The 24,950-nt window shown below is 35.5% G+C and overlaps 1 protein-coding gene across 1 annotated transcript in view; it reads left to right on the top strand.

Moving 5' to 3' along the window:
* Positions 1–24,950, top strand: part of PTPRD (protein tyrosine phosphatase receptor type D) — a 366,121-nt gene that overhangs the window by 254,540 nt on the left and 86,631 nt on the right. The window contains exons 15-20 of the mRNA XM_050987010.1: positions 2,240–2,827; positions 3,256–3,356; positions 4,139–4,392; positions 8,882–8,972; positions 14,844–15,053; positions 18,347–18,507. Coding sequence (XP_050842967.1) covers positions 2,240–2,827; positions 3,256–3,356; positions 4,139–4,392; positions 8,882–8,972; positions 14,844–15,053; positions 18,347–18,507 — 1,405 coding nt within the window. The remainder of the gene's footprint in view (positions 1–2,239; positions 2,828–3,255; positions 3,357–4,138; positions 4,393–8,881; positions 8,973–14,843; positions 15,054–18,346; positions 18,508–24,950) is intronic.

Here is a 24,950-nt window from a genome sequence, read left to right on the forward strand (position 1 = left end):
GAGGATTTCACTAGATCAGAGAATGTATTTTATTTTATGGACAATTTCACTTCTTTTACACTCATGGAAATTTAGATTATTATCAGAAATTTCTAGACAGAGCTATTTGATGACACAACTGTATATACAACTGAACAGAATCCTGTCATTTGTCCTAAAATACTGTAATATTCATAAGTCATACTGAAAGTAAATGTTAACTGAAAGCTGTCTGGAAATAAAAAGAAATTTATCTGCTTTGCAACATCAGATAAGCTTTACAGTATTAAAAAAAGTGACCATTGGTATTTATTATTTTAGTCACAGGGTATTTTATTGGATAAGTAAACTTTATTAGTTTACTTATTGGATAAGTAAACTTTATTAGTTGCCTCGTTCTGATCAAGAGCAAGTATTAGTTTCTTCCTTTGTCTATAGTTATCCAGAGGTTAAAATGTCAACAAAAATAATTTAGTTATACCTTCTAATAATGTCTCCTCTAGAAAACTAAAGGGGTATTATTCTTCTTAGGTAAACTATTATTTTCTCTGCTACACTGGTTCCAGTAATAGAATATAGAGAAAAATACAGTCTGCAAAAGACTTTTTCACAGACTTCTCTTTGTTCCATAAAGACTTCTAGTTGTCATTGAGGAAGAGTCAGAAATAATCAGAGAGATGTTCTTTACGCAGCAGAAAGAGTGGGAAAACACAAGATTCCACAATAATGCTGCCAGATGAACTCAACATTTAAATATAAATAAATTTGGAAAATTTATATAAAAAATACCTATAATTCTTACAAAATTAGAAACAATGTCATGACTTACGACAGATGTAATGAGGAAAGAGCTTACTAAATGCAGAATTTTCTTCAAGGCATGCCATTCTTCCCTCCTTATTCCTAATTCTTTATGCAATGGTAGTTAGACCTTCTGACAATAACAATCTGATTTGCTGGGTGCCTGAGAACTGAAGATAAGTAATAAAATCTATTGAAGTGTTTAAATACAGGAACCAGGGCTCACAGTGCAGCAGTTACATTCACATGGGAGGGCTTTGAATGCAGATGAAACTAATTAGTCTTTGTTGAGGACTGTGTTGTCATTGCAGTACTACTCCTGAAACTATTCGGGTCTCTTGACCTGTCAGGCATTGGTACTGAAGAGCACCAAATTTCTAAATAGTTATGGATATGTTTCATTATCAAATAAATCACTGTAATAGAAAAATACTTTTTTGAAATAGAGGTATTAATGAAAATATAATTGAAATGTATACAAATGGATATGAATAAATTAAAATAAATTAATCAATTAAATAGAACCACTAAATGAGAGTTCATATTGGGACTCCAAAAATGTACACTATATAAATTCTATAATGGTGTTTCTGGCTTGATTAGGATTCAGTCCTTTCTGGACTGATGCAATTCAGTTCCTCCTCACTGTCCATACTGGACTCATACCAGTCTGAACTTCTCTAAAGGACAACTTACCAGTTTGGACCAATGGGTCCCAGATAAGTTTGTGAATGTATGTAGTGTGTAGGTTCAGAAAAGCTACCAATTTAGCCTTCTAAAAAATCCAGTTCGTGTGCACAAAAAACATGCTGGAAAATAAATCATATGTGATAAGCCATGCTGAACAATATTAAATTCCAAACTGCACTACCTCTCCACACTGTTTGGAGGCAGAAGTGATTTGTGTTTGGAAACTAGAATGGCAGGATTCCATCCTGTGTTTTGGACGGCAAGGTTGTTCTGACTTCTACTACATTTTTACTAGTAATGATAAAGTTATGTTAAACTTATTTAGAAACTTGTTACTTCTTCATTAATTATTTTCCCATTTACAGGAAATGTGCCTTGGACATGAAAACTTATGACAGTACCTTTTTTTTTTTTTCTTTTTTTTCAAAAAAGGATTTGTGAGACAGGACCATTCATAAGATGTTTGTTGGAAGTTTTATTTCTTAATTTGTGTCCCTAGATCCTATGCCTCTGAATATGCTCTGTATTTAGAAATAATGGAAAGGGAAGAAGACAAAAGCAGTAAACATCTCTACTGGTACAGTTCCTTATACTGTATTACTAAATAGTGCAGGAGTCAGACACTATTTCTTCATTAGGACAGTAATATGTGGAACTGAGAGTGAGGAAAGAGAAAATATATCCCTATTCCTGCTAAAAAAACTAGCCTCAAGAATTGTACGTGCAATTGTGTTTATATCTATCCTCTTTAAATAACATTGTGCTACAGTTCCAGGCAAACCTCGGCTTGTGATTAGCCACACACAGATGAACACGGCTCTAATTCAGTGGCATCCTCCAGTGGAAACTTTTGGCCCGCTGCAGGGTTATCGCCTGAAGTTTGGTCGCAAAGACATGGATACATTAACGACCATGGAGTTCTCAGAGAAGGAAGATCACTTCACAGCCACAGACATTCACAAAGGAGCTTCTTATGTCTTCAGGCTCTCAGCTAGAAATAAAGTGGGCTTTGGGGAGGAGATGGTTAAAGAGATTTCTGTTCCTGAAGAGGTACCCAGTGGATTTCCCCAAAATCTCCACTCGGAAAGCTCTACTTCTACTTCAGTTCAATTAACTTGGCAGATGCCGCTCTTGGCAGAAAGAAATGGCATTATCACCAAATATACCATCTTGTACAGAGATATTAATGTTGCTTACCAGCCAGTTGAACTCCCTGTTGTTCCTGCTGATACCACTATGACACTTTCTGGCTTAAAACCAGATACCACTTATGATGTAAAAGTACGTGCCCACACAAGCAAAGGGCCTGGTCCATATAGTCCAAGTGTCCAGTTCAGGACACTACCCGTGGATCAAGGTAGGATTTGTCTGCTTATGGCCTTGACCTTTAAAGGAGTATCGGTCTTTGGATTTCAGTGTATTTGAAGGTGTAAATAAAACTGACCAGCCCATTCATAAAAATAGGTTCATCAAACACGAAAGGTAAAGTATATAAATCTTAATATGTTTTGGATGCCTTAGAATTCAGTTGTCCCTTGCCAAGCAAGTTCTGGCTAACTTCTTCGCAACATTTTCAGGTAAGGAAAATGTGTGTATTGAGTTGCGCTAGAAAAGAGTGAGAACGAGTTTAAATGTGATATTTAAATATGAACAAAGAGGTAGGAGAATTGAATTCTTGTTGATTTTTGACCTAAATGGAAAGCTAATACACCCAAGTAGCAGTGGAAAAATGACAAGATCTAAGCTCCAAGATGTTGTTTATATACATTGTTTCTTTTTTTCCAGCAGTGTTTGCAAAAAATTTTCATGTTAAAGCAGTAATGAAGACTTCTGTTTTGCTGTCCTGGGAAATTCCAGAAAACTACAATTCAGCTTTGCCATTCAAAGTAAGTTGCTTTCCATTTGTACAAAAGAAAATTACAGAAACCAGACAATGTATTTACCTTATTAAGTAGCTTACTGACATAAATCACGAATATATACTGGGGATATCGTTGTTTCTAAGATTGCTAATTTTTCATTCACCACTACAGTATTTTCAGGAAAACAGTGGAGCAAAATAAAATTTTTCTTCTCTTTTTTCCAGTCCGTTCAATAAAGAATGCAGTTAAGTGCCATTTTTGGTTTTGCCTCCTCAGTGTACAACAGCACATTTTTGATTTGCAGATTTTTTACTCCACTAGCTATAGCTTTATCCAGATACAGATGCTCAGAGTAACAGTCTTGCCTGGAATTTCTTCTGCTTCATTCTTAATCACTTGCGTCATCTCAGGCCATGGCAAGTGAAGAACAGTATTTTAGGAACTAAATGGTACAAACACCTTTCTAAAGGTGTGTGACTGAAAAAGTCAAGATACTCTCAACAAGAGTACCTTGCTATAAATTCTGGGTTCAAGAAAATCTGCTTACTTTGAAAAAGTGAAATTGGATCTCAGGACTGCTTATATTGCTTTACATTAATGTAGTACTTTTTTTTTTTTTCCCTGAAAGTGAGATGCTTACTTTCAGTAGTGAATTCAGTACTGCTTTACACCCTAAAATACATAAATAAATTAAATTAAAATTTATTTATTATTTAAATTTATAGCTAGGTTGTTTCCTGAATCCAGTGTGACAGGATCAGTTGTCCTCTCCTAATAAGAAAAACTACTTTTGTGTATTAACTTAGATCCTTTATGATGACGGGAAAATGGAGGTTGATGGACGTGCTACTCAAAAGCTGATCACAAACTTGAAGCCAGAGACATCATATTCATTTGTCCTGACAAACAGAGGGAATAGTGCTGGGGGTCTTCAGCACAGAGTAACTGCAAAGACTGCACCAGACGTGCTCCGCACAAAGCCAGTCTTCATCGGAAAGACCAACTTAGATGGCATGATAACTGTGGAACTTCCAGAAGTACCCTCAAATGAGAATATAAAGTGAGTGAATGAATGATATACCACTGTTTTTAGCTCCAGAGAGATGATCATTCTAACTCTTGATGGTCAACCATAGCTTTATTCTTCATAACAGTACAGAGACTACAGTACTTTGCAGTAGCATTTGACCTAATATTGGTTTAATATTTGATGTAGTAATCTGGGAGGGGCTGTTGACTCTCTCAAGGGACAGGAAGGATACAGATAGATTGGAACACTGGGCAGTCATGAGTGACATGAAAATTAAGAGCAAATGTCAAATTCTGTTGTAAGGGTCCTTGAGTGCATTCAACGGGGGGCAACAAAGCTGATGGAATGACTGAAAGGAATGTCCTGTAAGGAACTGCTAAGGGTTTTGAGCTTGTCTAGTTTGGAGAAAAGAAGGCTAAGGGCTGACCTCCTTGCCCTCTGCAGCCTCCTGAGGAGGGGAAGTGAAGAGGGAGCTGCTGATCTCTTTTTACTGAGATCCATTTATAGAACATGAGGCAGTGCCTCAGAGCTGCATCAGGGGAGCTGCATCAGATGCATTAGGAAGCATTTGTTTTCTATGAGTGTTTGCAAACTGGGAGAGGCTTCCTAGTCAGGTGGTTAATGTCCCAAGCATGTCAGTGTTTAAGAGGTATTTGGATGATGCCCTTAATTTTTTTTAACTTTTGGTCAGCCCTGAAAGGGTGAGGTAATGGGAAAAGATGATCTCTGTATCAAATAGAACTCTGAAGTTTGTCACATAGCCACATATGTAAGATTTGCATAAAGATGATTGTCCTTCACTTTGCAGATTTTTCTCACAGTACTTTCGTGTTTCATCATGGACTGCAAAATGAGGGATACAGAAAACCAGTTATATTTTGAACAATATATCATCTCAAAAAGAATGGATACCCATCAATGCATAACTACCCTGCTGTAGCTCCTTGACGTACTCAGACTCAGTCATTCAAGAATTACATTGAGTTTTAAAGAATTGGTACTCCCCTAAATTAATTCAGATTAATTATTTCTGATATTTTTTATCAGAATAAAAATTCCTTGTCCTCTCCACTGGTCTCAGAAAGGAAACAAGAGATTTTGCTAAAAAAGTTGGAAGTTTTCCAGAGGTTACATAGATTTTGGAAGGGAACAGGTGGTGCAGAAATTTAAACAGAAACAGGACTTAAGATCTGAGAACACATGGTCAGCAGGGATTAGAAAGGTTAGACAATAAAGATTTGCCAGGAAAACATGAAGCATGATACAATCAATAAGTGTTATTGCTCTGCTTATAGTGATTCTTGTTGATTTGTAAGGTTCCCATAAGTAATGTAAAGGAAATGGGGAGGAAAATGAGCCAGTCACTAAATGATGGGAATTCAACTTGTCCTCTCCCTGGTGGATTTTTACAGCTTTCTAGAAAGCTGCCCCCTTTTTCATTACTGACTGAAGATTTTGAGGCAGGTAAGGTCAAGAAATAAATGACTTTGAAGCATTAAAAGGATGAAAAACTGAAAAATGTAGTCATTATCATTAGATTGAGTAAGATGCGGTCAGTTACAAATGCAGCTAAGGAAGACTGAAGATGGAATGAGTCAAAAAAGATTTATGAGGCAGAGCATTCACAGAGAGAAAAATGTGCAGGATAGCTGATCAAACAGCAGCAGAAGATAACACTGGAATAAAGGACAATTTGCTTCTTTTTATATAGTTTAAAAAAGTTAAAGAGGCTAAGTGACATCAGAAAAGGTACATTAAATTAGAGGGTCCAGCTGCCCATTTTGCATGTGATATATCTCCTATTCGTGCATCTATTTTCTAAGATTTGATAAAGTAAAACACAACACTTAACTTGACCCTTGGAGCAGGCATACCAAAGCTAGTACATACTGAACAGAAAGCCTGAGCTGATGCTTGCACCAATAAAATAAATAAGTCTAGTCTTTATATGGGAAGAGCAATTTCATGCATTAGTCATGTTGACATTTTTAGGCATGCTCCTCCTCTGTTGGCACATTATATGCTGGGGATTGTCCCTAGCTTACAATGAAGTACTGAGAATTCTTCAATATCACTAATTACACAGAAACTGAAACAGGTAATACTTTGCTCTAATGAAGAATAGGTAATGAGCTTGAGGGTAATATTATAAAATCCTATGTAGTATTTGTAATTAAAGAAGGTAGTGTTTATCAATGTTTGATGGTGATACAGGATAGAAATTGGTGCGGAGCTCACCTTGTGATTGGTAAAATAATCTCTTTTGCTCATCTCAAGGGAGTGAGTTCTTAATTTTTCTTTCTTTTAGTATTTTGGGATATTTCCAAAACAATTTTTATGTGTTGAAGGCATTTCATGTTTCTCCAAATCTCTTGCATCTTTTAAAAGTCTTAAGTAAAAACAGAGTTTTGTGGAAGACTTTGACCTCTCAAATACTCAGTAGATAAAACAATACCCAAATAAACCCTTTATTTCTCACCCTCCTCCCCGCTCTCCCCCAGAAGAAACTTAAACCTAAAAACAAACAAATAACAAAGTAAACTATGAAACATGTTTTCCAGGAGATGCTGCACAGCTAACTAAAAATCACCGAACTTTGTTGTACTTCACAATTTGCAGCACTGCATATTAGTGTGAAAATTTTAATTTTTCTGCTTACTATTTATCCGCTTATTCTTTCAGTTTAAAATACTCTGTGTGTGCTGAAAGTCCTAGTAGATTTTGAAAGTTGTGAGAGAGAGATATTCATGAGGGAAGTAAAAAAGAGTGTGAAAGTTACTATTACGTGCTGGATGTTCCTTGAAAAGAAAAATGCATGAACACTCTGTTAGCTTGGAAAATGAAAAGAAGAAGAAAAAGAAAAGGATAAGTATGTGTCTTTGATGTTTGAAAGACATAGAGGGGCGAGTTCTCATTTCTTTTTGTCTTGATTCTTAGACGTCTCTTAAAGAAAGGTTATGTCAGTCAGTGTTTATTAGGATTTGCTATTCAAAGTATTTTTAATAGAACAATGCAGGTTTAAAACCTGGGGTCAACCAACCTTACAGTTTTTAATCTTTTTAAAAGATGATTTATAATATTGTCACTATAAGAATGCATGCCACAGATGTTTTTTAAAATACTGGAATACAGCAAGTGGACACTAGTTAAAAGTCTGTGGACAACACTGCTTTCCAGTGCTCCTGTTGGAGCTTAGCATTTCCACAGAAAATTTCCTCAAATTTCTTAACACATATATTCATGAATACATGTTCTCTCTACAGAAGCTGAAAATTGAAAGCTTTGTTACATTTCTTTAATGGGAAAAAGCTTAAATAAGATTATTAAAATGGATCAATGGCTTGCAATGGTACAGTAAAAATGATAGTTTAGAGTTGGCTTAGACTGAGATGGTTTTGAGCCAGTATTAAGGCAGCTCCTTTTCTGTAGACTCTTTGTTAATTACTTAGGATTTTCAGCTGCATTTCATGAGCAAAATTAATAGTTTTGCAGAAGGCTGAATGGGTTGCAGACTAGAAGAGGAGATGGCCCATGAGACACTAAAATTATCTTCCGTAATGAGAACCAGAAACACCTTAATGAGCTTTTGTTACCAGAAACAAAGAAAATGTTTCTTTCCCTCTCCTCTGATATGGAGAGTGCTTGACTTTTTGACAAGTGTGTTTATCAAGCAGACATATATTGCACTACCCTGCATGTCCTGCTGTTGTGATTCCACTGCTTCTTCCCTCACATTAATGTGAAGTTATGGATCTAACTGACACATATCCAAGTAAGCAATAAAAGTAGCAGATCTCCATCACACTAGAAAATATAATTTACTAGTCTCCATGGGTGGGGAGGAAGAAAATATTATTATGAAGATAGTTCTGAAGAAAACTGATATATATAATTGGCAAATCCTAGATATAAAGAGAGTATGTATCAAGCTCTCTTACTGATGACTCTGAACAGGATACTTATGTAGGTAGAGCTAATGGCATTTTATTGTCAAAAGGACAGAGTATGGGTGCAGTGTATGTCCTGTTTGCTTTCTTTTCTCTTTATTATGATATTAGTATTAAAAAATACATTTTTTAAACCTACTATTCTGATTACAGATTAAAATGGGGGAAGATAGGTTGGTAATTGAGATTTAAATATATGGTAATATATTTCAGTTTAGGGCTTTGGGGTTTTTTCAGTGTGATGGTGGCAGGGCACACATAACCTATGGTTCTTGTATTTCATGTTGGCATTTTAGTACATTGTAATTAAAGTTTTTTATAAATATTTATATGTTTGCGCAAAAAGGCAGGTAATTGGTGCCATTTGTTTGTCAAATGCTTTACAATTGATGCTATTTCAAGAGTATGAATGTTTACAGCTATGTTTGGAAGGCTGCAGTGACATATTAATGTGCAGAAGTTTATTCTCAACATACCACTTTTCTCCTAAGTTCCTCTAAACGGACCTGCTCCATCAATTTATCTGTTCCTTTTCATTTAAATTCTCTTCTGTCCAACTTTGTCATTTACAGAGGCTATTACATAGTTATTGTGCCTTTGAAGAGGTCTCGTGGAAAGTTTATCAAACCATGGGAGAGTCCAGATGAAATGGAATTAGATGAGGTACTGTATATGGTTTGGGTTTTTTCCTTCTCCTTTATTAAAGAAGCAATCTTTCTGCTTTGAGTTAATTAATTCACCAATTTTTAAAGTTTTGTCAGGATACTTTATATTTATATTTGTATTAGCCTGTAGAGACTAAAAAAAAAAATTCAGATTACTTAAATGAGAAGACAGTAAAGACATTAAGTTGAAATAAAGAGCACAAAGTGTCTTATATTTGTTGACACTAATATTTTATTCTTTTTCTATTGTGAAGAGTGATGCAAAAGGGCAGGAGGTGAAATGACTTGTCAGCAAAAGCCTAATCACCAACAATATGAACAGTAATAAAGGTCTGGTTCATTAGAGGGGTGTTTACTAAGTCTGTAACAAATGCTAAATTGCAATTTGCACCGCAGTTTAACATTTGACCTTCTGGTGGTGTTTTTACCCCATTGTCATATACTGTAATACTTCTAGTGAGACATAGCCTCCATTCCACCAACAGTTTGTGATCAGAAATAAATGCTTGAACAAGGAAGGAAAGAGCAACATTGTGTCATCATCCGAAACTATAAATGACCTTAATCCAAGCGGAGAAATTACTTTCATTTTAGAAATAAGCCCAGCAATGCTAGAAATCAATTCAGTATATTATTGATATAATTCCAGGAAATACAATATTCACCCCCATTTTCTGTTTTACTGAAGGATAGTATAGCTCATACAAACTTGTCCTTCTTATTTCAATCTGGAAGTCTGTAGTAATACTAATTTTTGTGATTTTTAAAACTCTTTCAAGGGCCCCTTGTAAAAAACTGGTGGTGGTGTTATTATTGCTGTTCTTATTCTATCTGGCCAAGATTTTAGATAACATTCAAATGCTGTGGTACTTTGTACATGTAATATGTCTGCAATTCAAAGACCAGAATCAGGTTTTTTTACTCCTGATATAGTGTTCTTTTGACTGTATCCATTTATTTATGGATTCAAGAGATTCCCGTTACAGAGATAACCTCACCATATGCTTCCCCGTAACACAGTTACTGGTAAGCGTCCATCACCTATGAGCAAGCATAAAGGTTCTTTTCTCTCCTGCCATTGACAAAATGGATATGCATTTCAAATTTTGCCCCAAAATATAGGGAAAATAAAGGCCTCCACCAAACTAACAGTGTTGTAGAAAGTGTTCAAAATATAAACGGAATTATTTCAGCCCTTGTCACAACAACAGGTAAATCCTTAATCGGAATATTAAAAAGAGCTGTTCAGAGGAAAGCATGATGACTAACTGATTCAGCTCTCTGTTTCTTCTTAACCAGTTTCATTTATGTGATCATCTCTCTTCATTCAATTGCAGCAATGGCTCACTTTGATCTATTAACTTCTTCCCTTTAAAAGAACTTTGATTGTAAATGCCATCAGCTCATGATCATAGTCATAGGTGACATCAAATACAGTTAAACAGTAAAACTCTGACAGCCACATCCATACAGTAATGGAAACTGATTGAGTATTACTACCCACTTTTAACATCCAAAGGCTGTAGTCACATTCAGCAGCATCAATAGATTAAAGGATAGGTGCCAGATGACATTGAACTTTCTGGCAATTAAGTTCTATGGTTCCTGCTGATTCTCATAACAAAGGGTCATTTTAATCATCCTGCAAGTTGTGTAGCCTTAGTCAGTATAACAGATTGATAAAGTACATTTATTAATTCAGAAATATTTGTGTCAGGATGGGTTGTTTCCCACTTCCATTGATATAATTGAGACTACATTGTAGAATTAATGATGGAAGAAATAAGATATGCATTGACTGGAAAATGAAGTTATTTCTGATAAAGAACTAAACCCCTTAATATATCTTTTACAATTGCCACCAATACATATAGCAAGAACTGAGCAGGGGAAAACATTAAAAGCAGGCAGAAACTGCATATCATGCAAACTCATTCAGGTTCTATTACTTAAAAGACTGGTTTGCTTCCAGCTTTGGAAAGTATGCATTTTATCAAGTGTGCTAGTCCTGACAGGTTTATGAACACAGTGCCACAATAAATACATTTGGAAAAAAAAAACAACAACGGCAACAACACCAACACCCACTCCCCCCCCCCCAAAACAACAACAACAACAAGCCAACAACAACAAGAAAAAACACCCTCAGAAAACCCAACCAAACAAAAAACCAACAAAAAACAAATGAAAAAAAAACCCCAACAAACCAAAAAGTAAAAAACCACACCACCACCCCTGCCAAAAAAACACTAATCTCTGAGCAAATAGTTCCTGATGATCAAGTGAGGGTACTTGTACATATTTATATTTTAGGTATGGTCTTGGATATGTGTCTGGTATCAGAATTGGTTGGGTAATAGATATTTCAAAGAACTATGTTCCAAATACTTTGCTTAGATTGTCAGAAGGAACATGTTTGCTAATAACATAGCTCTTGGGTATACCTCCATTACATAATTGAGCAGTCCTAAAAGACTCTTCAGCCTTATTGTAGTTACCTAATCTTCCTGCTCCTTGAACCTCAGCTCTGAAAGAAACTAAGATAGTTTTAAATGAACAGATAATGAACTAGATGTTTGGTGTTTGAAAAAAAAAATATTGGAGATACAGTCCTTTTTTCCTTACTCAAAATTTCTTTCTTCTTAATATCATGAGGTTTAGTGACTTTAAACAGACAAATTTTGCAAATAAATGAAAAAGAAAAAATATTATGATTTGCAGTAAGTATTACCTAGTAAGATTACTTTTGATCTGTAAGCAGTAAAACTAAATAAAAGTTGCTGTGTTAAGTCTTAGATGAATTCAGTAATTTTATTGAAATCTGTGTATAGAGTACAATAGGAGATAGATGAACAAGTAATGATATTTGGCAACAACCCCGTTTCAATATGAAACATTAATGAGGCTGGAGGTTCACCTGAGGTCTAATCAGTCATGTCTAATCAGTGTTACAGACTAAGTTTATCCACACACAAACACACCTAAGTTAACTGGCCTTAGGTGGTGTATAACCACCTTTGAAAAGTTTAACTAATTTTGTTTGACTCAGGCTACCTATCTTTTAGCATTCATAGCCAAAACTCAGTTTCTGAATGCTCTGCTTCAGCATTCCATTTTCTTCCAATATATGCGTTTTCTGTTACTATTTCAAACGCGAGAAATTATCAAGATCAAACTCTTTTCTTTGCCTCTCAATCTTAATCTAATTTGATTGTTGTACTCCTACCGTACTTTGACATTTTATCATGAGTTATTTATAATCTAAATTGTAAATGCACTGTAATCTGGAAACATAAGATAAAGAGTCAATGATAAAGAATTCAATTGAGGCAGGCACACAGCTTGAATTCCAGTGGAAGTGGCACATGGAAGTATCAGATACCATCGGGGATAGCAAAAGCCATATGCCTCTACTAGAGCTGTTGTGTTTGTGGCTCCTGACTTTAAGCTAGCATGCCCAGTTACTACCCCAATACTTAGCTTCATGTTTTGGCAGACCTCAGATAGCCAGTGCTTAGCCCTCTGCATAGCCATTGTTATAAAATGTGGCATCATACAGAGACAAGCTTTCCATGGTGCTTCCCTCAGCAGATCAGATCCTATGAGGGCTGATCTAACCTGGAACAAACTTCGATTATTCTCTGCCTCATGCTCTGCATTTAGTAACTCTTCCCAGGGCACAGGAAGCTACCAACAGATGTGAGAGTCACCTTCAATAAAGTGACTAAATAGAAATCTCTTCAATATTACGGTTCTCTGCTGCCCTCATTTTTATACGACGCAAATAGACTCTAGCTGCTCATTAAACTGTTTAGGAAGAGTGAAAGAGAAATATGGACTGCTGATTGGAATAGTGTCCTTGAGTAATGAATAATGATTTCTAGTCTCAAATTATGGCTAGTTCTTTTTTTGCTCAGGGGATCCATTGCACTGTACCAGCTTTTGTGTCATGGCATTGAAATTGATGGAGGTAACTGGATGTAAAATCTCTGCAACAGGACACAGACACAGCCTTAGAGCTGGAATGCAGTTTAGTGCATAGATGTTTCAAGACATAACATCCAAACGCCCTCAGTGTTAAGGAAGCCTGGATTCAAGTGGCACAACTTGCTTTCATACGTATCTGTGACCTTAAATTTAGTCAGTGAGAAGGGGTATCAAGTTATTCAGTATTAAAAGCTCCTTTATGAGTAGCAGAATGAATATTAGGTTGCTTTACCTGAATTGCAATTGTTAATTGTGTGCAAAATACAAGATCCCGTGAGGGGAAGACAAAAAGATGTGCTCACTAAGCTGTGGCCTAAATAAAGAGTACATTGAAGAAGGGCCTTGAGGGAAAGCCATATGTGGAGTGGCTGAGATCACTTGGTTTATTCAGTCTGGAGGAGACTGAAGAGAGTCTTCATTGCAGTTACAACTTCCTTGTGAGGGGAGGTGGAGGGGCAGGCACTGATCTCTTTACTCGGTGGTGACAGGGACAGGATCTGAGGGAATGCTCTGAAGTTGTATTAGAGGAGGTTTAGGATGGACATTAGGGAAAGAATCTTCACCCAGAGGGTGGTTGGGCACTGGAACAGCTCCCCAGGGAAGTGGTCACAGCACCAGCATGACAGAATTCAGTGCTCTCAGGCACATGGAATGACTCTTGGGACTGTCCTGTGCAGAGCCAGGACTTGGACTCAGTGATCCTTGAGGGTCTCTTCCAACTCAGCATATTCTTCAATTTCATGATTCTGTGGAGAGCTTCCCTGACTGAACATGTACATTGAAATTAATATATATAGTTAAGATCAGATTTTAGTATCTTTTTTTTTATCTCCTTATCACTCCAGAGATTTGTCTCCTCCTCCTAGAAATTAATTTTGTGCTTATCTAGTGAATTAGAAGTGTTAGTCTGCTGAAAAGACTAAACAATTACTTAGAAGTATTTGTGATTTAACTATAAGACTACAGGACCTTTTATAAGTTTCATAAGCAAAAAACAAAGGGAACCACAACGAGACCTTAGAAGTCATAATTTATCACAGGAGAAGTTCATTTGTAATCAAATCAGACTAATTATTGTGGAATGCCAGTATATGTAAAGCAAAAAAAGGTATTGAAGAAGCATTTGTCTGATTTAATAAGTAATTCATCAATAGATTATACTAGCTAAGATTACGTTCCTTTATTACTAAGTGTATGTTTTCCAAGTTTGAGCCTAATCTTGTCACATATGTACTGATGTATATTTTAGCTTTCTTTATCAAAAGAACTGATTCAGTTACCCTTCCTGGAGGTATTTAAAAAGCTGTGGTTTTGGTGATTAGGGACATGGCTTAAGGGTGGACATGGAAGTGTTAGATTAATGGCTGGAGTCAGTCTTAGAGGTCCTTTCCAATGTAATTTATTTTATGATTCTATTCTATGACTCAATATAGAGATGGATAGATAGATAGATAGATAGATAGATAGATAGATAGATAGATAGATAGATAGATAGATAGATAGATAGATATAGAAAATATGTAATATGTTGTGTGTCTATATGTCCCCAAAGAAAATATATTGTTTTCTTATCCTCTCCCAACCTCCTTGTAGACACAACAGTATCTAAAAATTGTTTTATGTTTGTAGTGTTGGCACTGCAGTTACCTCCTAGTATCTTATCCTAACAAGAATGTCAAGACTTCGGAAGATTTTGCAATTGATTTAGTGATACTGATAATCCCATGAAATGTGGATAAATTGTTTTTTGTAGTTCCTGGTCATGCATTAAATTTTCTCATTCCACTGTCAATAAGTTATGTTAAAATTGTTTACAGTTATCTTTCTGTTCATGCTCTCTCTCTTTCTCCCCCCCTTTCTCGTCCCTTCCTTCATTTTAAAGCTGCTTAAGGAGATAGCTAGGAAACGCAGAAGCATTCGTCTTGGGAGGGAAGTTGAATTAAAGCCATATATTGCAGCTCACTTTGAAGTTCTTCCTACGGAATTCACATTGGGGGATAAGAAGCATTATGGTGGATTTGAGAATAAGCAACTGCAGAGTGGTCAAGAATACGTCTTCTTTGTGTTGGCTGTAATGGAGCACTCAGAATCTGTAAGTTACTTAATGTTCTTCAATCTCAAAATTACCTCACACAATCATGAAAACATTTTTTCGATGTTATTCTACTTTTTTCTACATTTTTTCTACATTTTTTCTACATTTATTCTACTTCCCTAATGCTTTTTTTAAATATTACATGTCAGAGCATCTTTAAAGTGAGTGTTTCCCTACTCAATGCCCATTAATTCCTTGAACTCTTCTATTCTGTTTGCACTTTTGTGTATTACTTCAGTGTATAACTGAAACCTAAGAGTCACCTTTTATTAGCTGTGCCATGATCCTTTGAAAATTACATTGTGTATTATTTTTGACCATGGACACAGCTTCAGAGACATGAACTATACAGCAGCATCTTTCTCTATGTATTTTAAATATTTTAAAAGCTGTGTTTTGATGCTGCCATTGAATAATGGTATAAGATACAGAGTTCTTGGAAAGATCCATTGAAGTAGAGACATGCACAGCTACAGTCATTCCATAACAATTTTATCAGTAAATTGTTAGGAAGTTAGAAAATAATTCAATAATAGGGAAATTCCTGAGGTGAACTAAATAATGAGCTGTCAAATCCCTTTACATAATTAATTTTGTAGTCACATCCCTTTGTGCATGATTTAACCTAACACATATGATGTATTAAAAAAGAAAAAAAAAGACAGATGTAAGATTTTCGAAAGATGCAATGCACATTAGCATTTTAACATACAATGTGTAATACAGTATGCTTCTAATTCGTAACTTAACCTGACAGGTACATTTGCAGGTTCAATCACTTGAAACTCCAACACCAATACTCTGAATTCCTGTCAGATGCTTGCAGTGTATAACGCTGCAATTGCTTTCTTGGTGTCAATGGAATGTGCCTACTTAAGCATGATGAGGAGGTAGTTCCACTTTGAATACTTTTAGACACGTAGCTTCATTTGAAAATAAAGCAAGTGCCTCCCGCAAGCTCTAACATAAATCAAAAGTTCTCTTATGACTTTTTGACATGGGCTGCATAGACATATAATTTTGAAGGTGTTTTAGCAGAAAGATTCCTATTGGAGAAGGTAGACAGCTTTTTACTGTAATGTTAAGAGGCCATAAATCTGTATGTCATAAATTACGTGTACTAAATGAATCTTTTCAATATAAAGTGCAATTTCTTGTGGGTTTTATATTAATTAAGGTATAAATGACCTAAATATATTTTTTTTTGTTAGAAATCAGGATAAAAAAGCAGGAAGAAATAGGTTTGTAAAGTGACACATATGGCAAAATGTGTATTGGGTCCTACTCTTGAAAGACTTCAAAAGGCATTAAGGAACTTAGGCTATCAATAGGACATTTCAGCATGCCATCTGAAACATTTATGTGGTTGAGTAGTATGAGGTAATCACAGACTGTGAAGAATTTTTTAAGGGTGTGTGAGATTCAGCTTTCAATGACATTCAATGCTCCAGTGTATCAGCTCCCTGCATATACAGCTGATTTTCTTCTAGGACTACAGGTTCTACAGATGTAACTTGAAAGGGAAGTTTTTCTTGATATTCAGAAGTTACATTTTACATAAGGCTTCTTATTCAGAGAACACAAAATTTCTCTCTTGATTGGTAGAATAGAGAACTTGAATTAAAAAAGGTCATGGAAAGGTCTGAATTTGTTTAACTTAGTAAAATGGGAGCTTAAGAGCTACGATTAAATCTATAAATATGTTAAGAATGTCTTCAAGAGGAAGGAAACAATCAGATAAAATTTTAAAATAATAAATGAGTTTAAATTTTTCATTAATACAGGATGGTTTAAAATTGAAAGTGAAATCCTATTAATTGAAGAAAAGTTAGTAAGTGTTTATACTGCTACCCTCATATCCCTCTATATCTTTTTCCAGGCATTTTTGCTGTCCACTCCAAAGGAAGAGGGGAAATACAAAGAGTTTCTTCTTGTAACAATGAACTTTTTTTTATTTCTTGAGAGTACTAAACCTGGGGGAAAAAAACCAGTCTACTTGGGTGGTACAGGAATGGAATGTGAAGACTCCCCAATTTCCAGACAATGATCATAGACGTAAAACATAGGGAGGTTTAGGTGCCAGATGCCAGGTGTAGTAAAATGCTGTAACTGGAGATTGTTGGCATAGGTGCTAGCTCAGTAGCACTAAGTAAGTGCCTCAGCTTTGCCAGTCCTAATCCTGTCTCAAACCCAGACACTGTCATAGCCCAGAGCCCAAAACAGGGCCAAATGAAGTGTAAAAAAACATGTCTCCTTTGATAACACTTGTCCTAGCTTAGGGCATCTTTCAGAATACGGTGCAAACATAATAGGACGCTAATCTCTTCTCCTGGTTATCTTATTCTGTTTTAGCTGACATTTCTGATCTACTACTGAATCGAGTTTTTAAGTCTTTTGCAAGAGCTGTAGTTCAAATCCTAGTTGAGTGCTGGTGAAGACACACTAGCACAAACAAGAAATGTGTACGAACAATTTTGCACTTCTGACTTTACTATAATTCAGACTTCTTAAAATGATCCAGTTTTAGCAGGCTGACTCTTCAGCCTCTCCAGTCTGTAATTTTAACTCAGCCCTCAGCCACAGATGAAACATCTCAGGTCAGAGAAGAATAAAAAAAAAATCTCTTATCAAGGGTTTTATCCTAGGCCAGCTGTTGGTTCATAATTCAAGTTTCATCCTTATGAAATACTGAGTGTTTATCTTCCCTTTATATTCTACAATGGATTCTCCCATTTTTCAGTCTTGAATTTGAGTTGTCTCCACCTTGTGTAGGTATATTCTGTCAGACAGTTTTTGACTGCTCAAAATGCACAGTACTATTGTTGCAGGAGCTATTGTTCCCTTTTCAAGGAATCTCACATTCAGTCCCCTTTACTTTTATCTATAGCAGTCTTGTTATGTCACAGGTACCCTTTCATACTGTGCAAGAAGAAAGTGTTAAGCCAGTATGAAACTAAAACAAAACCCAAAAATTGGTAACTGGTGGGCTATAATTCTCATTTTCCTATTTATTTTTTCATTCTCTGCTTAGGCTGCAAAGTGTTCTGCAAGGACTGTGCTACATGATTTGTCTGCAGGTCATTGCTACTATGTGGAACACAAAGTAAAGATGATAATAACAGCACACTGTTCAATTTGCAAGTTTGTGTATTGCATTCAAGAAAAATAGCATTTCCAGTTTGCTATGTTCATTGCATCATTACCTTCTGTACATTTATTTTAGATGTGGGATAGTTAACCTATGAATGCCTTGCTTCATAATTAAGTAAGAATTATTTTTATTTCTACAGACCATGTATGCAACAAGCCCATATTCAGATCCTGTTGTGTCAATGGATCTTGATCCCCAGCCAATTACAGATGAGGAAGAAGGCTTGATTTGGGTTGTTGGACCAGTTCTTGCTGTGGTGTTTATCATCTGTATTGTTATTGCTATACTTCTTTATAAAAGGTAGGTATACCTTTTAGTTTTCTTGCAAGGTATGTAATTTTCCCTGTATATTGGTCACTTTGTAGTACTGTTCCACACTGTATTTTTGTGCCAGATTACAATATTAACTGTCATTGCTTTGGAACATTTTGAAATTTATTAATGGCTTCCAGAATGCTGCAGAAATTTTTGACAGAAAGTTTCCAATAATTACAGGTATGTGAGTACATTTTTATGCTGATTATACTACATTAACACTATCGCATTTAAATGTTTTTTCCACTTTGCATACATTTGTATGCAAAGATACATTTGTATGCGAAGAAAGTAAATATGTGCTTGCACATAAATATGTATGGAATTTGCACATTTGACTTTTTAGAACTTGTTTATAGATGTATAATAGTAATGCATTAGGGGTTACATTCAGCTTGTTGCTAAATGTGATTTTCATCTCCACTCAAGTAATTTGAATTTCAACTTTTGACAGTTGGCCTCAATTTGGTGATGTATCTATATGAATTTGGAGCTCTGATCTGAGAGATTAAAGAGACATCAAATAGCTGTTTTCTACTAATCTTGCAATGAGATCAAATTTCACTCATTCTTCTTTCACTCTCTATGACACAGATTCAGTTTTGCTATTACACAAAGGACTTCCCTTTGCCTTACAACATACACAGTGAATATGATGCCATAATTTATATGTAGCAGCCTTCTACAGTGTAAATGAGTTAATGCGGGTCAAGATACTAAATCAAAACCAAAGAATAAAACTCAAAAAGGTTTTTTTTAATCTTTATATTTAATTCCTAATACAGTTTTGAAATCAATCAATAAAGTAGATTTGAGGAATATTACAAAGATGCTGCCAGTTTCTGGGGCAGGGCCACAGTAGAGATAATTTTATAAAATGAAGTATGTCTTCTAAAACTAATGGCTATGATGCTATTACCTGCATATAAATATTTAAATCTGAGCCTGTATGCTGTTCCCACATTTGGTGTCTCCGGTCAAATACCTCTTAAGTTTCATGAAGAGACCTCTCTTCAAGTTTTGGGAAGAATTCTCTGCTTGGCAGTAAATAACCTCTCCAGAGTTCACTTCACCTTTGGATTCCAAATAGATATACATTTATAGAATGATTTCAGGGCTAGAATCATACAGAATCTGTTTCTTGCAGATACTATGTCTTCTGAATGCTTCTGGTAGATCACTGTGTCTCAGTCAATCAAATTAGTACCAACTCTGTTTCTGTCAGTCGCTTCAAAAACTGGTCATTGGAGATGTGGAGATGTTCTGAAATACTCCTTTCTTCTAATTATTTTAAAAGTAAATCTTCTCCCATACTACAAAAGAAATCTGAATAAAGTATATTAAGCAGATGTGCAACTACTTTGAGAGTTACTGATTCCATTTATGGAATCAAAATAACAATCTTCTAATTTATTACAAAAAAAAAAAAAAAAAGGAATATTCCACATATGAGCAGGTAAAATTTGCTCATCAGTAGTGTGGAGAGATTGTCATTCGCTGAGAATGGGGGACATGTTTTCCATCTGTTATTTACTACTTGTACTAGAACTGTTTGGGCAACTGTCCATATGTATTTATTTATTTTTCTATTTTCAGCTGTTTACTCTAATTTGTTAAACTGCACTGATTTGGCAAATTACCTCCAAGAAATTATGACTGCAGTTTTAGCAGTCTGTGGTCCTCTATGAGCTTTTATTTCTGAAAAATATAGTATATAATTGGATATTTTTTCCAAGAATAGGTAACCTGAATGCAAGCTTACTGCTAGATTTTGATAGATTTGCTGACTGTAGAAGAGCAGTGACAAGACAGTTGGGATATTTAACATATTGTTTCAAGAACACAGTGAAGTTTAATTTGTGAGTTAAATAGACTTAGTGTGGCTACAGGAGTTGGGTGGGAAAAATATATTAAAGAAACAGGCAAACAAGTAATTTTTGTGGGTACAGAAAATTTTACAAGTATATTTCTAGAATATATTGGGGTATAAGTGCAACAAGTATGATAGTGAGAAAAGAAAATTAAGGTAGTGGGCATTAGTCTAGTATTGAACATATATGCAAAAAAAAATTACAGAGTATTTTGTTAAAGAATGTGCAGTGTAAAGAGGATGACCAGTAAATGAGTATGTCTTCTGAAGTGCAAAGAGTAGTAACTCAAATAAAGGTCAACTATGTTTAATTCCCTTTGTCCATAGAAACCTTTTTGATCAGACTTGGACCACTAAGCTCATGATTTACAATACTACTTATACATTTTAATTACAATCACAGAGGAATTACGACTGCAGTTTCCAAAAGAATAATTTTATGGGGAGAAGTCTTTCTCTTCTTTAAAACAGACATTATTAGATAGTGTGGATAAGATCCATGGGTTGGTTTGAAGTATATTGAACTGTTACAAAGACAAAGAATGCATGTTGGAACTCTGGTATTTGTTGTTAAGTAAATTTTTTTTTAAGCAAAAAAGGTTATTGCCTCTGCATTTACTTTTTTTAAGTCTGAAAGCAAAGCAATTTCATGGACAAGTTTTTGGATCATATATTGGAATATAGCCAAAAGGTCTTTGCAGCTTAGTAAGTAGCAGTAATAGATGAGAATAGTACTGAAGAGTAGGTTGTCTTGTCATTGGGCATACTATCAGTATAATAGCACAGATGAAGCCAATTAATATCTTGTATGCAGAAGAATTCACAGATTCACAGAATCAAAGGGCCATACCTCTGGATTGTGTCTCATCTCAGCCCTGCTCAGAGCACGGTCACCTGCAGCAGTTTGCTCAGAGGCAAAGTTTTGTGTAGCTAAGAATGAAAACTCAATGACCTTTTTGGGCAACTTGTTCTCATTTTCAGCTGTCCTCACCGTAAAACCTGTTTTTTTCCTGAGTTACAGTTGACTGTGTCTTGGCAAATGGAACTGACTTGGCCATTAACTAGTTCAGTGTTCTCTGTCCTTGCAGCAGTGAAACCACCCTGCAGTCATAGTAAACAGAGACACCTATTTTGGAGCAGATCTTTCCATCTATTAAACTTCATCAACAATCAAATCAAGAGATTCAAGTAAATTAAATAAATCTTGCTTCCTTTTTGGCCATTTTCTTGTTGACAAGAAAATAACTCTTTTTTTCATTCAAAGATGGAGTAACCTATTCAGCAGAGTAAGATTTGTATCCAAAGTCTCATACAAAAGCAACTAGAGAGAGAGAGAGAGAGATGAGAGGCGAGAGAGAGAGAGGAGAGAGGAGAGACGAGGAGAGAGAGAGATACATAGATATAGATAGATAGATGATAGTTCGATAGATAGATCGATAGATAGATAGTGATAGATAGATAGATAGATAGATAGATAGATAGATATAGAGAGATAGATAGATAGATAGATAGATAGATAGATAGATAGATAGATAGATAGATAGATAGATAGATAGATAGATAGATAGATGATGTAGGTCCTAGAGGGAATGCCCAACCATTAGGAGGTCTGCTTGCATCACAGTTTACATGTATTTTGTGTGTTTGATACTTGTTCTATTACGTAGGATTAGGTTGATTAGGAACTTACTTAGTGAATGTTGAAGAGCTCTAGAAATTGTGTGGTCTTTCTCAGAAATTAAAAAACTAGAGAAAAAAATGATTGTCCCCATGATGCATCCTGTCATCTCATTCTCAGGTTTTGGGTGTGTTTTTCTTTTCTTTTATAAATTAATTTATGTGGATAGTCCTTCTTGTTTTTAAGAAATCACAAATTCCCTAATTTCAGTTTTCCACTGATGAAGAGCAAAAGGTTCCTCATTCTAGATTTTTCAATTTCTAAGGAAGTTAAAGCCATCTTGACAGACTTTGTATTGTTTGCTTTTATAAAGTGCAGCTTTTTGATTTGGTTCAGAAGACTGTAGCCTAAGCTTAAATCTTTTGAACATAGTAGCTCCAGCACTCTGAATCATAGCATCATAAATTAGTTTAGGTTGGAAAGGACCTTCAAAGGTCATCTAGTCCAACCCCCTACCATAAGCAGGGACGTTTTCAGCTAGGTCAGGTTTCTCAGAGCCCCATCCACAGGCCTTTAAAGTATCCAGGGATAGGGCATGCATCATCTCTCTGGGGAATCTTAATTAAATAGTGCTTCATAGCCTTTATAATTAAAAAAAACCCCAACACTTTCTTCTGGCTAGTCTGAATCTACTCTCTTTCACTTTAAACCATTACCCCTTGTCTTGTCATTATGGGCTCTACTATAGAAGCTTGTCCCCATCTTTCTTATAAGAAAGTCCCTTAAAGTACTAGAAGGATGCAAGAGAGTCTTCCAAAGCCTTCTGTTGTCCAGGCTGAACAATTTCAGTTCTCTCAGCCTTTCTTGTTTCATCCCCCTGATCATTTTTGTGACCCTTTTCTGGATCTACTCCAACAGATCCCTGTCTTTTTTGTACTGATGATCCCAATACTGGATGCAGCACTCCAGGTGGGCTCTCAGCAATGTGGAGTATAGAGGCAGAATCACCTCCTTTGAGCTGCTGGTCCCCTGCTGAGTCTTGAACTATAAGAATAAATATGCTTCTAAGAGAAAAAAAACTCAGATGTTAGAAAAAATTTTAAAAAGCACAGAAATGCAAAACAGGAAAATGGGAAGTCTTAACTGATGATGAAGAATTTTAAAGACTTTCTCATACTTTATGTAATGTGGTCATTGCAGAGTACAAGCCATTAAAATGTTTGTAGAGCCCCTGTTTAGTATGTTTATTATAAAGAGAAAGATAAACACTGTACTTTTAGAGTGTGTGTGTGTGTGTGTGTGTGTGTGTGTGTGTGTGTGTAATACAACACCTTGGTGAGAGATACTAAATTATTTTTCCTATTTACCTAAACTTTATAGATCATAGATCACTGCAGATCTGTACAGATCACTGCAGAACTCTAGTACATGGCATTCATTCTAAATCTAAAAAGGCATGTAATACTTCATTGGAAAGATGATTTATGATTCCCTTTCTTTCCAGGGTACTGTTAAAAATTTCTTGTTATTTTATTACCTGGTTTTGTAAAATAGTTTTAGAAATTTTCATTTATTTTATTACTATTTTTTAAATTTAGTGCAGGCCTTATGTGTCTCAAATATCAAACCTTGTTCATCTCTTTGTTTTCTCTTCCTCTTCTCCCTTTTTTTCTCATTCCCATTCTAGCCTGCCCTCCAGTTTCATTTTTTCTCTCTTCCCTCCTCTCATCTCTATTCTCTCCAGAAAGTAAGAGGGAGCTACATCTCAGAGAGAAGTAATTTTTCAATGTGATGTTAACATGACTTTCATGGCTCAAATTAAACACCCATTCTCCATTTTCTCTCTGGTTAAAATTTGAAGTCTCATTTCTTGGCAGAAAGAGGTGTATTTTTCAACAGAAGATTCACTTTGGAAATGACCTTGGGTCCTCCATTTATTCTATGATTTCCAAGCATGGAATATTTTGATGAGCTGTCATAGCTTAATTTGGTTTAGTTGCATATCTTTACTGAAAATCAAAATTTCTTGTATCTCCTGTTTTCATGATTATTCTCTGTGCTGCTGGTCAACTAACATTTCACCTTTTCTTCCCTTCTTGCTGCATTAAAATGGAGCAGTAAACCTGACAGGTGAGAAGTGAAAAATAATCACTCTTCATTTAATACAGAAAAGGAGAAAAAAAGAAAAAAGTCATCATGATAATGATCTGAGACAAAGCATCTGTCAGTCTTAAGTGAATGTAGGCAGTAATCTATCAATGAGGGCAAGTGCAAGATGATTTGCTATGCTATTTACAGCACTGAAAATTAATGTAATACAAGCAGCGAGTTTTCACTGGGGTTTTTTTGTGTCTCCATGGGGTTCATTTTCAAGAGATAGCAGAGCTCAGCAGTGCTCATGTGCTTTTATTTGTGTTTTAGTGATATGCAAGCAGTGGTTGTACACAATAATCAAAGTTTTTGAAGGAATCCATGTAGTTGAGGCATTAGCTGCTCTAAATCTTCATAATGTCCCGTAGACATAAGCTCAGCACTGACTTATAGTTCTACCTATGAAAATGATACGGTGATATCACTTTTCCTTTCTGGATTTTTTTTCCCCACCTATCTCAGAATCATTGCATAATCTGGAAGAATTAAGATATCTTCTTCAGGCTGGAGAGACTCAAAAAATCAGAATATTCTTCCAATTAATAATTCATAGTAAACCATTCTGTGATTCTATAAGTATTCAAAAAGTTCTGATACATGATTGGAAGACATTTTAGTGGTTTTATTAGATTAATATGAAATTGCAGCCTGGTACTAACATCCAAGTGGAAAAAAGTTAAATGAAGCTTGTCCCTGGACAGTTCCAGAAACTTAAGGAGACTTAAGACTCCTAGACTTACAGAGAAGAAAGTACAGGGTAAACGACTTTTTGAAAGCTGTGTCACACAT

Source organism: Serinus canaria, chromosome Z (genome assembly GCF_022539315.1).
Source record: "Serinus canaria isolate serCan28SL12 chromosome Z, serCan2020, whole genome shotgun sequence".
In the NCBI taxonomy this organism is placed as follows: domain Eukaryota; kingdom Metazoa; phylum Chordata; class Aves; order Passeriformes; family Fringillidae; genus Serinus; species Serinus canaria.